The sequence below is a fragment of the Cyprinus carpio genome, chromosome B9 (assembly GCF_018340385.1).
Source record: "Cyprinus carpio isolate SPL01 chromosome B9, ASM1834038v1, whole genome shotgun sequence".
NCBI classification, from domain to species: Eukaryota; Metazoa; Chordata; class Actinopteri; order Cypriniformes; family Cyprinidae; genus Cyprinus; species Cyprinus carpio.
Window position 1 is genome coordinate 22,364,072 of NC_056605.1, and position 16,890 is coordinate 22,380,961.

General features: G+C 35.5%; 1 protein-coding gene across 1 annotated transcript; it reads left to right on the forward strand.

Annotated features, from left to right (window-relative positions):
* Positions 1-2,669: 2,669 nt before the first annotated feature.
* On the forward strand, positions 2,670-6,055 carry LOC109056375 (sodium channel subunit beta-2-like). Its single transcript, XM_019073579.2, has 5 exons — positions 2,670-2,850; positions 3,412-3,458; positions 3,725-4,054; positions 4,632-4,780; positions 5,352-6,055. The coding sequence occupies exons 2-5, from the start codon at positions 3,419-3,421 to the stop codon at positions 5,394-5,396; spliced, it is 564 nt and encodes a 187-aa protein (XP_018929124.1). The 5' UTR covers positions 2,670-2,850; positions 3,412-3,418; the 3' UTR covers positions 5,397-6,055.
* Positions 6,056-16,890: the final 10,835 nt, after the last annotated feature.

Below are 16,890 nucleotides of genomic sequence, written 5' to 3' on the forward strand. Positions count from 1 at the left end.
AATAAATAAATAAAAAAATTGCATGGAAAGGGAACTAAAAGTCCTCCAGCGCCATCTTATGGAATTAACGCAACAATTCATTGAAGATCTAAAGATTGAGCCTTTTTGTCCAGTCTGGAGATTTTGTTTTCACAAACGTTGCTTAAAAACAGTATGATGGGTTTTATTTATTTATTTATTTATTTTTTCACATGGATAATAGTTGTTTTTTTGGTGCCTTCTTTATGTTATATTTTGTTTGAATAAAATTATTTTGTAAAAAATCTAAACTAAAATCTCTGATATGCTAAAGATGTTCCAGACAAAGTGAAATCGAGTATTTTTTGCTATGATGAATAGGCCTATTGTTTTATATGTTTCTGTAACTTTTGTTTATTGTACAGTTGTAGATGGGTTTGCAGTGGCACAAATGAAGACTGGATTAATTGGACAGAATGTACTTCTGCCTTGCTTGTGTCCTAATGATTCTAAAGAACTGATATGGTAGAAAGGTGAGAGAGTAGTGAATGTTCATCCGCAAGACTAAAGCATCATAGATGATGCCTACAAGGACTGTACACCTGCCATGCCCTAGTCACTGATACATCGTTTGGTCAAAGAGGTCATCAGAAGTTAACCTTACAGGTGAGGTTGATTTTAATTATCTGTCAAATAAATTAACTTAGTCAACTGATAAATGTGGTTGTTTAGTAATCTAATAGATAAGTTATCTGAATTTGAATTAGAGAATTCTCTAGAACTTAAAATGTTGCCTGTGTTTATTAGTTATTTATATATATATATCACACATTTTAAACTGTTATGTGTGGCAGTGTACATTGCTGATAGCTGATCTTGCCCTTTTCTTTCAACAGTGTCTAGTTATGTTCCCACTGCTCAAACTGTGTCTGTGTTACGGGGTCGATGAGACAAGAGTCGTTTAGATCCATTTGCGGGCTTTATTGGTAACAAGGTCAAACACAGGCATGGCACGGGCAAAACGCAAGAATAGTCCTTGGGTGAGCGTGGGTCGACGATCGGCAAACAGTATCCGGAGGGCAAGACAAAAAGTTAAATCCAAAGTACACGAGCAAGAATTAAAAACATGGAAAGACAGGCAAGGCTAGGAACACTGACAATGGCTAGTAGAATAGCAACACCAGAAGTGTGATACACTCTATACAATACTCGGCCCTGAGTGGGTGAAAGTCCAAGGCTTAAGTAGGCTGAGTTGATTGGCTCCAGCTCTGTTATCAGGTTAGAGTGTGATTAGGAAAGTGGCTCATGGGAAATGTAGTTTGAGGTGATGTGTAATAGTTTGTGTGTTGTGGGAGTTCGTAGTGGTGTAGTGTGAGAGTGTCCTGTGGTGGCTAGTGACATTTGGTGGTGCCTGGACAGAAGGGCAGGCACCGGATTCCTAACAGTCTGACTGCTTGGGGGTCCCCAGAACACTTTTTCCAGAAGTGGACCAGCAGGGGGTCAACAAACTCCACATATGTTCAGTCAAATAAATTGATACATTTAGCTTTTATGTTGCATAAAATGTCTAAATCAAGCATAACATTTCATACAACATATACCGTTCTGCTCAATTAATATATATATATATATATATCTATATAAATATATATATATATATATATATATATATATATATATATATATATATATATATATATATATATATATATATATTGTTGTAAGAAAGTCACATTAAAATACACTTGGAAACCTATTAGAATTATTCCTTTTTGATATTTTTCAATTGGCTTTTCTATAATTAAATTAAATTTAATTCTATAGTTCAATCTTAAGCTATGAAATACCATCATAAAAATATAAATGATAACTAATTTAAAAGGAAAATAATCTAAACAAAGAGTGAAATAAACATTCAACATTGGTGTACTTATAAAGGAGACTTGAGATGAAATATAACACAGGTGATGTGTGAGGGTAACTAGGTCTACTACTTGTAGCAGAATATTTTTACCACGTGTCATTTCCATTTAAGCTGTAATTTTATTTTGAATCTATTATAGATTCAAGAAAAGGCATAGCATGTGAAAACACAAATAATGTATTTCTGAGTGATATATGGATTTACATTTTTATTTATGCTAATTTCTTATGTTCTGTATTCACATTTTGTTTTGTTATGACAGATCAACACAAAGATCAATACCTAAACAAATAAAACAAATAACACAAAAAAGCAAAACTTTTCCCAAAGGCATGTGAGAGACTAAGTCAAACTGTAGGTATAGCCTACTTTTGGGATTTATATGCCATATAGTTTACTAAAAACTTAAAGTTCAGCCCTTATTTACTGACACCCATGTAATTCCAAACCTAGCTATATGTACTTTTTTGTATAGGCTACTACATTTTTGAAGTTTGTTTATGGTGACCATAAAAGTAGTTGGCTTATTTTCTGAATCCAAGTAATGACAAATCATGGCAATTCTCCATTCTGAAAAGTCTAAGTAAAGACGGCCTAGAAATGAAACTGTAGCGACATCTAATGGAAGAAACACAATAATGCATAGTATGGCACATTGTGCTGCTCATCTCGTTCAGTCAGGATTCTTTCCTCCCAGTATCGCTGTTCTAAACAATAAACAAGTTAGACCAGTCATGTGTAGTGCCAGGTGCAATCGCATACCCAAAAAGTTTTAGGGCACGTTCAGGTAACTGACATCTAGCCTAACTTTAAAACTGTGCACTCAGTCACACCCGACAGATTTTGCGATGCGTGAGTGGGATGATGATGTAGGCGAGTCTTAACAACACAAACTTCAGTCATTTCACTTCACTTTCCTCCAGCGATCTGATACGCGTGCCTCTTCTGCAGCGGAATATAAACCAAAGGTCAGCAGGATATTGTGCTTTTAGTTTTTATTGTATTTCTTTACTGAACAATTTTTAATCCATTGTTTGTTGATATTGATATATCACTTTTTATATCTATATATAGTTAATGCTTTCAGAGTAATAAATTTTTAGCAATTTGCAGTTTACTGGTTACAGATTACTGACTCAAAGTCCGGTGTGTTTGAAATTACGATTGCTTCGACTGTTGTTTTCAATTATAGGATAGGCTACAGGACATTCCATAGTCATGATTAGCTAGATGACTAATCTTTGGGAAAAAAAACTTTTGGCTCCTTTTTTTTTTTTTCATGTGACCGGGGGGGGAAATAGGCTGCCTTTTAATAAATGTCACCGATCTATCTATTGAGCTGCTAGCACATCGTTTTCTTCTTTTAACGAATGATATCGTGTCTTGCCAGGACAAAGCGCAGATGATTGTATTTATGTAGGCTATTACTCGCATGAAACTGCACCTTTAGCCTAGTTTGTAGCCTATTGGATTGTTTGAGAACGTGAGAATTTCCCGCACGCTTTAAAACCTGCTTCTCTCACCTCCAGGACAATCATGAAGCCCTTGGCATTGCTGACACTTCTGCTCATCACGAGTGAGTCTTTTGTAATGCTTCTGGACCTATAAATAACTTTATTCATTAAAAATATATACTTTTTTTATTGTTCACATTCTGTTATACATGTTATTTACATTAAAAAAGTTGTGTTTCTTTAGAATGCCATATATTTCTTCTTCTTTTTGGTATATGAAAAAAAAAAAACATATTGCCTGTCTTGGAACGTTTTTAAACTTTCCAGTGTTTGTAAATGAATTTGAGTATTTTGCCATGATAATTACTGTCTCTCACTGTTCTTGTAGGTGGTTCTGCAGTGGGGCAAATGTTGAAATCTAATGTGACTGGCTATGTTGGAAAGGATGTACTTTTATCATTTAACTGTTCTAAAGACCCTAAAGAGCTGATATGGCAGAAAGGTTTGAGAGTAGTGAATTTTCATTCACAAGACAAAATCAAGATAGATGATTCCTACGTGGACAGGACGCAACTCTTCATAAACATGGAGAAGAGAAACTGTTCCCTACTGCTCCGCAACATCTCTACAGCAGATGTAGGACTGTACACCTGTTATGCCATAGACACTGTTGATAACGACGTCTGGACAAAGGAGTCTACAGAAGTTAATTTAACAGGTGAGTTTTCTAATTATTAATTTATTTATCTAAGCAGATCAATAGTTAATATCTTGAAAGGAAACAGCAAGCCTCTTCCTGTTTTACACTTTCAGTGTGCTTCCCTTTTCAAAGTGCAACTCTGCTTAGCTGTAGTCTACTAGGACTGTTTAGATAATGACGTGTAAGAGAATCACAGGTTGGAAAAAAGCTTATAAAAAGCAGAACTTTCATGACAATCAAAGGAAGTTGAAATTGTTGCCACTGCAGCAGGACCGAAAGTTATTGACACCAGAGAATAGCCTACGACAATATCATAAACATTGTCGTCATCTGCGGTGCAACCAGTGATAATAAAACAGCTCATCTATTGAATGGTATTACAGGCTAAAGAACAAAAAACAGTACCTGTGTTGTGTTAAAGTATAAGTGATGTAGGCTCTGAGCTGGGGTTTCAAATGCTGAAATTTTGCTAGAAACTCTGCCTGTGTTTCCTTAATTTTTTTAATGTATTACAAATTAGGATTGTAAACTGTAAGGTGTGGTAGTGTAAAGATAATGATGACATTGATATCTCATAACATATCTCTTTTACCAGTGGAGATCAACCCTGAAAAAAGCGTCCAAACTGAAGAAGAATCTGACACAGCTGTCCCTGTTAGTGTTCCCATAGCGGTAGTACTGCTTATACTGGCTGTTATCCTGCTTCTAATCCTACTGATCAGAAGACAACATCGGACACGCACGGTAAACACTCAAAATAATATGTTTCAATGTTGTTGTTTTTTTATTATCATTTACTAAATGACACAAAACAGCATAGCAAAAATGTCCACAAACAATAAAAATATCTAAAATACACTAGTCTAAGGGGTTGTTCACACCGAATGCCTATTTCTTTTTTAGACTGATTTTCTATGCAAACATGAGCCATTTATTCAGCATCTCATGGCATAAGCATCACACTTTTGAAATGTCATGTTAAGTTGCAAACAGATTAACTTAAAAATGTGCTTCAAGACACCTGACACGCATTTTTGTTTCAGTCCTTTGCACTCCGTCTATCTTCTTTTAATTCCAAGAATATTACCCTTAATGACGTTTGAGTTTTGCCATGGTGCAGTAAAACCTTTTCCTGTAGTGGGCCAATTCCTTGAATAGCGCTCATGGCAAAAGTAAACCTACACCAGTTGCAGTCACACTTTCAGAGCACAGCTTTAGGGCTCAAGGTCCTGTGTTTGACATGTGTTTAATCATAGTATCTGTAACATTTCCAAAAAGCCTGACTGTGTTTTTTTTGTTGTTGTTTTTGCTATAGGACACTGATTTACCGGCTGAGAAACCTATGCTACAGAATGTGTGAAGTGCTCTTGCTTGACAGTTTAATGGACTTACTTCTATGTTGTAATGCAAGGTCCTTCACAACAACAACAATGGACAATAAGAGGCCTTAGCCCTAAACAAATGCGTTCGCATGTGGGCATTACACAATGGTGCGTGCTGATCCGTCTCACTTTGAGACAGATTAATGTTCAGTTTTCAGTTGTAACACTGTTACTTGTTTACCACTGAATTGTGAATACACTGCGGATATACATTCAGTAGGCATTACAGTTTTGTAATTTGACAAGATTCTCCTTGTAGGAACTGTCTTTATTCATTCTTTGAAGAACAGATGTGAGGGGTAGGGGACATGCAGTTTGTATTTTGCCTTTTCCTCTCTCTTTGAGACAAACTGGTGGTCTCAATCCTAAACAAGCTTTCCAAATAATTTTATTTTATTGTTCATATGTGTACAGCAATCATTTACTAAGCACTCATCATGCAAGCTTCTTTACATTTACTCTTGAATTGGTTGTTTTACTCAGCCTGTGCTGATTTCATTTATGTGGAAGAAATAATATGGCACTCCCTATGGGATATATTTGCTTTTTTTACTGTACTAAATTTCATTTACTTTTAAATGAATTCTGTAAAGTGCTTCAAACCTGTCAAGGCAATAAACCTTTTACATATACAGTTTTTCTTTGTAGTACGGCCTCCTTTTTTACTAAAGTTTAAGTACTATAATGCTGCTCGCTCTGAATGACTTCCAACCTAAACCAGGGCATTTAGCACATTATTTTGCTGACATAGGGTTTAGGTCAAATTTTCCAACTAGAATTTTTGTATTCTCGGCTGTTGCGTAACAGTGTGGTTTTTATTCAGTCCAGATTCCAAAACTCAGCCAGCATGAAAGAATGATCTTTTGTTCCCTGTCTCAAAATTTTTGGATTCTTTCCACTGGTTTACTTTCAGTTTCTATATGACTTTGCAACTATAATTGACACATTTCCATGTCTTGAATGAAGTAGTTAGAATGCACTAAATGCAATGATTAGAAGAAACACTCCTCTAGTACCATATGATTTTTAGTGAGACATTCATAAACATATAAAAATATTTAGATATCTTTCACTGTTATAAACTGATCATTCAAAACAATTTTTTATAACTTGCATGACTGAAGCTTTACAACCTGTAAGAGACTCTGCTGCAGTTGTGTTTGTGAGATGTTAAAGATAAAATAAATACCTGCTGTAGTTTATAGCTGGACATCAATGGGCACTTCCTGCTTGTAATGAGGTCAAGAATTTACCCTGTTTTCTCTGTTGGACTGTATCATGGCAGTAAGTGGCTTCTTCCTTAATTTTCTTGCCAAAATGAGCTGTTTTCAAACTATGCAAATTAATCATGTTAAGAAACCTAACCTATATAGAGAGTAATGACTGTTTTTGTCATGCTAGGTGTGTTTGATGGAAAGAACGTGCAGAGTTTAGATGAAAAGCTTCTAGTAGAGGAAGTAGCTGCCAGGTGGTTAAAGATGTGTGCCAAACCTAAAGCTTGGGTTATATTTCCAACCTCAAGATAACTTTCATGAAAAGACCATGTTTTCCCACTATGATTGTCAGTAAGATTAAGGAGATATTTCACCCAAATTCTTTCATTATTTACTCACCCACATGCCATTTTAAACCTGTATGATGTTTTTGCTTCTGTGGACCACAAAAAAAAAACAAACAAACAAACAAACAAACAAAAAAACGAGATGTTAGGCAGGATTTGCATTCCTGATTGGTGCCCAAACATGACCAAAAAGCACCATATACTACCACAGGAATAGCCCAAAACAACTGTGAGCTGTATTCCATGTGTTTTAAAGGGGTCATATGATGTTGCTAAAAAGAACATTATTTTGTGTATTTGGTGTAATGAAATGTTTATGCGGTTTAAGGTTCAAAAAACACATTATTTTCCACATACTGTATATTATTGTTTCTCCTCTATGCCCCGCCTTTCTGAAACTTATCGTTTTTTTACAAAACTCATCGTTCTGAAAAGCAAGGTGTGCTCTGATTGGCCAGCTATCCAGTGCGCTGTGATTGGCCGAATGCCTCAAGCGTGTGACGGAAATGTTACGCCCCTTGCCATACTGTGATGCGTGTCCCGGTCAGAACATAGCTGGCACAAAAATAAAACCTGTTACATTTGTTGCATCCAGTGGGGACATAATTACAGATTATAATGACTTATACTGTGTTTTTACACTTTGCGTTGCATCACGGTGCGTAAACATAAAACCATGTCTGCATTTTCGATCGGAGAAACGACAAACAACAAGCTCTACTCTACACCAGCGGTTATCAATTCCCGGCCTCCAGGGCGCGAGGACTGGAATTACTCAAAACTTGTGTTTGAATCGTCAGTGGCAAATTCTTTACATATGTAAACATACTTACAGACTTTGAGTCAGAACAGCCGGCACTGTAGTCTTCTCTCCCAGGATCAGGAAACAGTCCTCCATAAAATGTGCTTCACACATCTGAATATTTGGGTTGAATTGTTCTGGAACAGTGTTGTAAATACAACTTAACCACTGATTTGTGTCCTCTATTTGAAGGCCAAATAAAGTATTTTCGCATACACAACGAAACAGCGTCTCCATGACATGGCGCCGGCGGCAACAGCGAGAATCAAAGTTATGCCTTCTTTCTTTGCGCGAACATTTGGGTGGCGTTATGCAAATCTTCCCACATCGTGACGTAGACATGTGGGGGCGTGTTTGAACGAGGCGTTTTAGGAGGGTGTGGACGAGTCTTAACTTTTATAAAGAATATCTCTTTGGATTTGAGACTTGTCTTTGCAACTTTACATATCTTCTTTATGCACCAAGAACTTCAAAGAGAAAGGAAAACTTGAAATCGCATCATGTGACCCCTTTAAAATAATATGGTAGATTTGTGTGACAATCAGAATGAAATTTTCAGACTTGTAATTCTGTAATGCTATGAAGTCGAATAAATGACTCATATACACTCTTTAAAATAAAGGTGCTTAAAGGGGTCATAGGATGCCCATTTTCCACAAGCTGGTATGATTCTTTAGTAACATAGTTTGGTTAAAAAGTACACATTGGTTAAAAATTTCTCAGCGGTAGTGAAAAAAACACCTTTTTACCCTGTCAAAAACAGCTCTATTCAAAGCCATTCTGTAGCATTTTCCTCTTAAATGTTAATGAGCTCTGCTGACCCCACCCCTCTCTTACTCTCTTCTGAGCCGCTCTAGGGCTGAAAACCATATACTCACTTGTGAAACTTGCTAATTAGCACCTTATCAGGAAAGATTATTTATAAAAAAACCATATACTCACTTCTTCTGTAGGTGAAGCTAGATCACGAATGATTCGCGTGAACATAGGCAAATTTAAGTTAATTGGGGGCGCATTTAGTTCAGAAACAAATGTAATCCACTGTGTCTTTAGTGGATCAGATGTCGGGAGTAAATAATGACTGCTGTGTTCATTATTACATCTAACAACAGAACACCTCAATCGCTTAGGAGTCATTCTTGTCTACATCTGCTCTGGTGGTGAAACAATGGAGGACTGATGACAACTCACTCAGGGCGGGTCTAAGGTAAGAGGCCAGTCCAGTCTGTGCTGAAACGCTACTGTCAATCAAACTATTGTGGGTGGGGCCTGTTTTTGTGATGTCACACAGTAGGGCATCTGAGATCGGCTCAATTTGAGAAAGGGTTAAAGATACAAGCAGATAAAAAAAAAAAAACACTGGGTGGATTTTTATCATTTGAGGGTGGTTGTGTACACACACTGCCAACACACATTTCAGTACAAACAACTTGTAAAAGTGCATGTAGAACCTTCTTTTTGTGAAACAGAAAGGTTCTTCAGATGTTAAAGGTTCTTTATGGAACCATTTAGACAAAAAGGTTCTTCTATGGCATCATGAAGCACCTTTATTTTGAAGAGTGTAAATGATTTATTTTACTTTACTTCATTTATTTATTTTTATATATTTCTGTTGCAATTTTGGATGAACTTTCCTTTTAATTTAGATTCACACACAGCAGGAAGTACAGGTAGGTTTTGATCCACGTGCTATTTTTAAGATTGATAAAATCAAACGAGGGCATGACATTTGGAAACAACAAAACACATCTAAGACACAATCATCATATAAAAACAAGCCATTCAGTCTTTCGTCCTCCTTAAGCCATAAAATTCCAAGGGTATTGACCTTTTGATTCAACAATAGTTAATATTTGACAATGCTAAAGCTGAGTGTACATAATTTAAATGATTAACATTGGATATCTGCCTGGGAAAACTGTGGCAATGATCAGTAGAAGTCTACTTTTTTCCCCCTTCTTTTTTTGATGATGGGAAATTTGCACATCATGTGAAACCATTTGTGAAATGAAACTTGTCACAAGCTTTTTCATAAGACTAAGCTGTAAAAAATATCTTGTGTTAAGTTTACAGAACACAGTAAAAGAATGAAGAATGTCTCGACTGAATTGAAATTCAGTCAGCAAAGAAAAACTCTCTCCTCTCTGTGTCGCCTTGGAAAGTCCCACACTGATGTCATGTGATAATGTAATTACTAAAATGCTTTAACACTACTGTGAAATGCAACAAGCTTTTTATTTACACATATAACACACCCATGTGTTTTATATTTGCCCAAATCAGTTTATAATTATACCTATTATGCTAGATTGCAATTTTCTATCAAAAATTCAAAAGCAGCTTAAGTTATTAATTCATCTTCTCATTCGTAGAGTGCTTTACTAATAATTTTGTGAGAATTCTATTCTGGAAAACTAAGAGTTTTCTGTTTCATGGCTATGACTACAACTTCCAAGCCTAAATGTGCACAAACACATGATACTCCTATGCTGTTTCATCTTTTTCAATAAATGAAAAACAATCTTTTCATGATGTGAGGTGAACAATGAGAAGTTGGCAATGTATCTTCTTACACAAGCTTACATAATACCCAAGTCTCCAGGAAGTTAACTGAATAAGAAAAGGAACCAGACAGGGAATACTAAAAGCAACAGATTTAAATACACATGACCTGTTTTGTGTTTAAGAAACTTTAATGTGTGTGGTATGGGAAAGATTGAGATCTTGGAAGTTTCTGTGAAACAAGCTGTGTAACATTTTATAGAAACTTTTAAGCAAAGAATATTGGTAACAATACATAATTGTTGTGCCGTTACTTAAAGTGAATGAGGAATTGCATTAGGAATCATATTTCCTTGATCTGTAATGATCAGGTTTTATGTACTAGGTAAACATACTCTAACTTCCAAAACTCAAAACTCCCTCCCCTGTTTAAAATGAACATTTTACTGAAACTGAATTGCAAATACAAATCTTTGATTTTCAGCAGGATGTGATGTTACAGTGTTACATTTTTTCATTTAGCAGACACTTTCATTGAAAGTGATTTGCAAGATCTAAGATACATGAATATGATTGTACGTTACATGTCCATGATACATATTAGGTGAGCAGGCACCTGCATCCCCCAAGTCAAGGTGAAGGAATAAGAATTTAGATGCCACTATTTCTTGAAACTAACTGGAACTAACTTTTACAACCTAACAAGTAGAACAAAATGGAACTAATAATTTCCATTTCATCCCAACAAGAACTCTGTCGGTTGGGCAATCTGGCAGTCTGAGAAACCAAATGGTGCATTGAGTATATTTTTGTTTATACAGTGTGAAGCCTTCCAAAAACAAGATTTTCTAGCCTGTAGAACATTGCACTTGCATAGTTACTTCACCCGAAAATGTCAGATTTTCAGAATGCAGCAGCATATTTATTCAGATTTACCCAAGAAACAGATAAGGCCTGTTTTAATTTGAACACAGGCTTTGTTTAAATATTCAACAGATATAAAATTCCAGCTTCATATTTAGTGTACCCTACATGCTGTAGTGCTCAGAAAAAGCATTAACATGTGCGCCTGTATGGCCGATGCCCTTGTCATACACTTTCTTGCACAAACTCTCCAGAACAATTCTGTGGGCGCAGAACCTCTTTTCACACTTAAAAACATGCACAGAACATAAGCACAACTCTTCTAGTTCGCTACAATACCTATATTTCCTTTATAGGTTATCCCAAAGTTCCTAAGTAGAGGCCATTGCTGTTCTTTCTCCTCTTCCTCACTCCGCCTCTAAGGGTCTCTCTAAGACCTTGAAATAGTCTGCCTGAACCCACCACTCAAAGGAAGCATAGTGGGAAATCAAGCCACTATGCCATTGAATGGAAAAAAAGTATTCTGATTTAGGTGTTTAGATTCACTGCCACATAAGAAGTACATGCCAAATCACTTTCCTTCAAAGAAACAAGATCATACTTGAAGTTATTTAAATGGAAATAGTTTCAAAATCAAGGTCAATCATTTTTTTTTAAATGATCCCCAGTGTGACCCATTGTGCAAGATCATTGTGCGTCACTTTTGACAAGTTGGGATGCAGTATGATTTTTTTTATATGAGTCATGTTCTCTCAAGACGCCTGTAACAACTGTATGATGGGATAGGACTGTTTATACATGTTGAACAGCAATCACTTTCATTCAAATGATGTTGTCATTTTTTCCTCTCTGAAACAGCTTTTAATCGTAAGCAATTACCTGGCAATATAGTTTATTGACATCTACCTATAGAATTGTATTAGGGTTAGAATACTATACACTGCATGCATAATTACTATGCAACGTTGATAATCTGATGATATTTTTTTCCAAGCACATTTTACCAATTTCAAACCACATCAATCATAATAACTATTATTAATTTTGTACTTAATAATTTATAAGTGAAATATAATTGTCGATAAAGGCTAGAATTGAAAAACTCCTTATATTCAGGTGTGCAGAATTATTAAGCATGTTTTCTTTTACAAGTAAAATGAGCCAAAAGAGGTTTAAAATGATTAAATCCCCGTGAGAAATATTCAAAACTAATGCAATACAGAAATTGAAAAGTTAAGACATGACCATTGGACAGCAAAATGCTCAGTGGGTCAGTTAGGTCAGAAAAAACAGGTAGAGAAAAAAATACGTTAACTGCAAAATACTTAAGAATTAATGTGAAGAATTAGGTGTAAAACCACCAGCAAACATTTAGTCTCTAGCAACACCATTTTCCAGAACACTATGGTATGTCTGTAATAGTTTGGCCTGTCCCAATACGAACACTTGCTGTCTTTGCACTTGATTACTTGTGCACTTGCATTACATATTTCCTGTATTTGGCCCAAGTGTTCAAGTGTGCAAGTTTTCAAATCCGCCAGTGTGGGTATTGGGACAGGCCCAACATTCATATTATAGAAATGCTGGGATGGATTCACTTGGAAACTGCATACTTCATCTGTGTGTGTTTACGTCGTATCTATAAATAAAAGGAAAAAAGGTCATGCCACTATATGCAGTGGAAGGTGTTGTAGTAGCTTGAAGCCACAACAAATGAACCTCAAACCGAAAGGAGCTTCTAAGTAGAAAGGGAAAGCAACAGTAACCATAATAACATAGTTTGCATAGCATCACTTACGCTGTCCATTATAGGTTGATAAAACAATATTTATTTTGGTAACAACCTCTAAACCAGTTAATGCTTTAGTATATTTGCCTATGAATAGCATAGTGAAGTAATAATACACCGTTTTATCTGATGTGATACAGTAGCCTATAAATAGCAATTGTTTTGACTAATGTCAGCACTGACAAAAGCCTTCCAGTTAAATTTTTTTCACAATCGCAAGGACCCATTTTCCCTATACTTTGGTCACTTTTTCAAAACTCTTTACACAGTGAGCACAACAGAGGTCTATGTGAGCTAAACAGTGGATCATCTACTGTATCACTGTTTTTTCCCAAAACACATTCAATTACATAAATTCCTTTCTAACTCAAACACAACCACCACAACTTACCTACAGGCCAACTTACATGTTTACATACCTTTTAACGTACCATAACCATAACTTAAGTGCAAAAACTATAATAGTACAATACTAAATATGACAGAAATTTGCTGCAATTCAACAGTATGTTTTCCAAATCTAAAAAAAAAGTGAATTATTATCAAAACAATTACATCCTGAGAACCTGCACAGGTGTTTTATGAGTTGATATGAGTTTTATGAGTGACAATGTGGGTTTGTTAGCTGACAACCATTGCTAGTGTTATGGAAGAATGAGTTGACAAATAAGTAGTATTAGAGCATTTTCAGTGTGAAACTTACTGCTGTGCCAAGCTGAAAGTTGGTAAGGAGAACTGTGTATTTTGAAAAAGTGACCTAAGTATTGAGAATCTATCGTAGCAATTGTAAAAACCTGTAACATTCTTTTTTTATTTGAACAATTGTTTTCAACAAGTCAAAACAACGGAAAAATGTTCCTCCGCAAGTTAACATGTAATTTTATGCTTCAGCTACTAGACAAACATAAATAACATGGAGTAGCTTCAAAATTTGAACCTGGAAGACACTGGAAAAGCAGCATTGCATCTCTCTCTTTAGCGTCTCGTGTTTGAAGCAAATTAAATTAACCCATTAGCAGAGCTGTCACATGGATGTTTGAACATGGTGTCCTTTGGCACAGCAGGCACTGGCTTGCCCTTGTGTCACACTCAACTCACCAGGGGCTGGATTGTGTCTGCTGAGGGGCACTTCTGCCAGCTGCCCATGTCACACCTCCTCGTTTGCCATGCTATTTGAGTGCTTAACATACAACATGTGAATCAGTGGGGTTGGCTTATTTATCTGTTTGAAATTTCAGAGACAATTGCTTTCTCACCCTGATGGGAGCTGTGCCGATGCAAACCAGTTAGGTCAGTATGGAGTACACAATGTATAAATGTCATTTCTGTCACTTTTTTCTGTCATCTGTGAGTTTGCTTACAGCAAATTCTTGTGGTAAGTGCAAAGTAGACCTATTGTATGATATGTAATGTGTTGAACTCCACTACAAGGTTAAGAGTGTAAGCCTGATATTTCTAGTCTGGGGTTTCAAGCAGTCTGAATGATGATTGACGTCACTTTAAAGACAAATACCTTAAATACTGTGTACACTGTAAAAAATGATTACTGCCATTCTCTATTACAAACTTAATTCAGCATTGAGTAATAATGTGTTGTTCAAAAAAAAAAAAAAAAAAAAAAAACTTGGATATTTAAGTTGAAGGTATAAAAGGTATGTAGTACCATAAGAATAATGGGAAATGGCAACAAGCTGGAACAAATATGATCACTTTCATAAAGCATATTTAACATATCTGACAAGCGTTTATCCCATGACAAGCCACAAAAGACTTCTATAATTATATAGTTATAGTTATAAGTTATAACTTATAATATAACTTAGACACTACATCAGCAATGGGAATTCTTCCTTCAAACAACTGATTGCCATTAAATGTTATGTGAACATAAAGGGGAGTAAATTATCTGTTCTCTCAACTGGAGTAAAAATGCTGGTTTTGGAATTGATAACATCATTTTGATAATAACAATGATATCATCCTAGCAACCCTCTCTAACATGTTTTGAGAAATGCAGTTTAACAGTACAAATGGTGTATATAATGGTACAGAATGTGCCATTTTTTTTTTTTTTGGATTGATTGAAACTTGTAGATGTTGGCATGCAAATGTCATTTACATGGAAGAATTTCATAGAAACTTAAGACTTCAGGATTGTGTCCTTGGCACGCCATGTTGAAAGCATCAGATTGCATGAAATGTTGGAGTACAAAGGTGAAACTAAATAGATGTCTAGATGACTCTGATAAAATGAGATTGAGAAACAGTCAAAAAATGTTTAGGCTTTATTTTGATTTAATTTAATTTAATTTAATTTAATTTAATCACCTTTTTGTGTTCTGTAGTTCATTTGAAATATTCCTTCAAGTGAGCTTTCAGAAATAAAAATATTCTGTTTATTCATTTAATTTAATTTAAATTTAATTTAATTTAATTTTTATTATTTTACATAATAATAATGGATTTAAATGTGACCTAGATATGTTTTTGGCAGGTTTTGTGTCATGCTCCCATAATTTAAATACATTTTTGGCACTCCTCTGTTACAAATGCACTTAAGATTTTGATCAGAAGTTACAGTTCAGAAAGTTTGCCCTCATTTTTTTTTTTTTTTTTTTTTTTTTTAAATCAGCATATCAATGCCATCTAAGTACTTTAAGTGTGCCAGTGTTGATATATTTTATCTAGGTTCTTAAGTGTTGACACTGTAATGTAAGAATCTTTGGATAAGAGTATCTGCCAAAATGTAAAAAAACAAAACAACAACAACAACAAAAATATTATGAAACTGGAAAGTTTTTAAGTTTCATTGTAAATTGCATCATTTTGTGATCTCACCATCTCTTTAATACTCACAAAGATAATTGCACAATATGCAGTCTGTAGGTGTGTGCAGGTGTTTTTTTGGTATCGGTTCTAGATATATATTAGTTTGTATTTTCACATGTATAGATGTAGTGCATGCAAATATTTCCTGGTTAGAGTCAGACAAGTTTTGATGCCCAGTGTGTAGTTTTTCTCTTAAGTGCCTGATATCTTGTATAAGCAACTTTGTTTCCAAGCGGACTGGCTCACCCTTATACAACTAGTGTGTTGGTTTAGTGAGTAGAAGCCAGCCAATCAGGGGTGAGTTTCCCAAAAGCATCGTTAGCCAACTATGTTCGCAAGTTCCATCATTACCAACATAGTTCAACGATTTGATGTTTCCCAAAACCATAGTTCAAACAAACATTCACAAACAGCTTAGGAGCATAGTTACTTGTTAGTAAGACATACAGTATAGACTTCAACAGATTATGCTCTTGGGCACAGTAAGCAAGCTAACATGCAGAACAATCTATATTTTCCATTCTACATACATTTTAATTTATATATTTTAGCACGTCCTCAATAAGCGCCAAGTTGTGAAAATTGCGCATGTGCATAAATGCCTAAGGGGACCCTGGAGAATGATGTAAGAGGGAACCTGCGAGTATTCAAACGTCAATGAGCAATGAACAATGGTAAATTAGTAATTAGGTGCCATGTTCAATACAGCAGCATTTCGGAGATCTCAAATCATTAAATTAGCATAAGTTATTAGTCCTCCATATGTGACGTCATTAACAACTGGCTTATATAGATGCGACAGTGTTTTGGAAGCAGTTGTGACTAGCTAGTTCGTTTCCACAACAATGCTTTGTACTATGGTGGTCAATCAGCGAGTTACATCGTTGTATGGGAAATGCACCCCAGATTGAAACTGGCAGTTTTTGGACAATGCCTGCCAGTTTTGTGTGCATTAGACAGTAAGTGAATGGACTGTGGGCACTCTGTGGCCTGTCATCTGAATTAGAGACTGGGTAAAACATAAAATTTGCCAAAATGCAAACTTGGCTGGGCTTCATATTAAATTTTATTCCATATTTTATTAGGTTAGGCCTTCTATTTCATCCCTAGGCCATAAACGTCTTG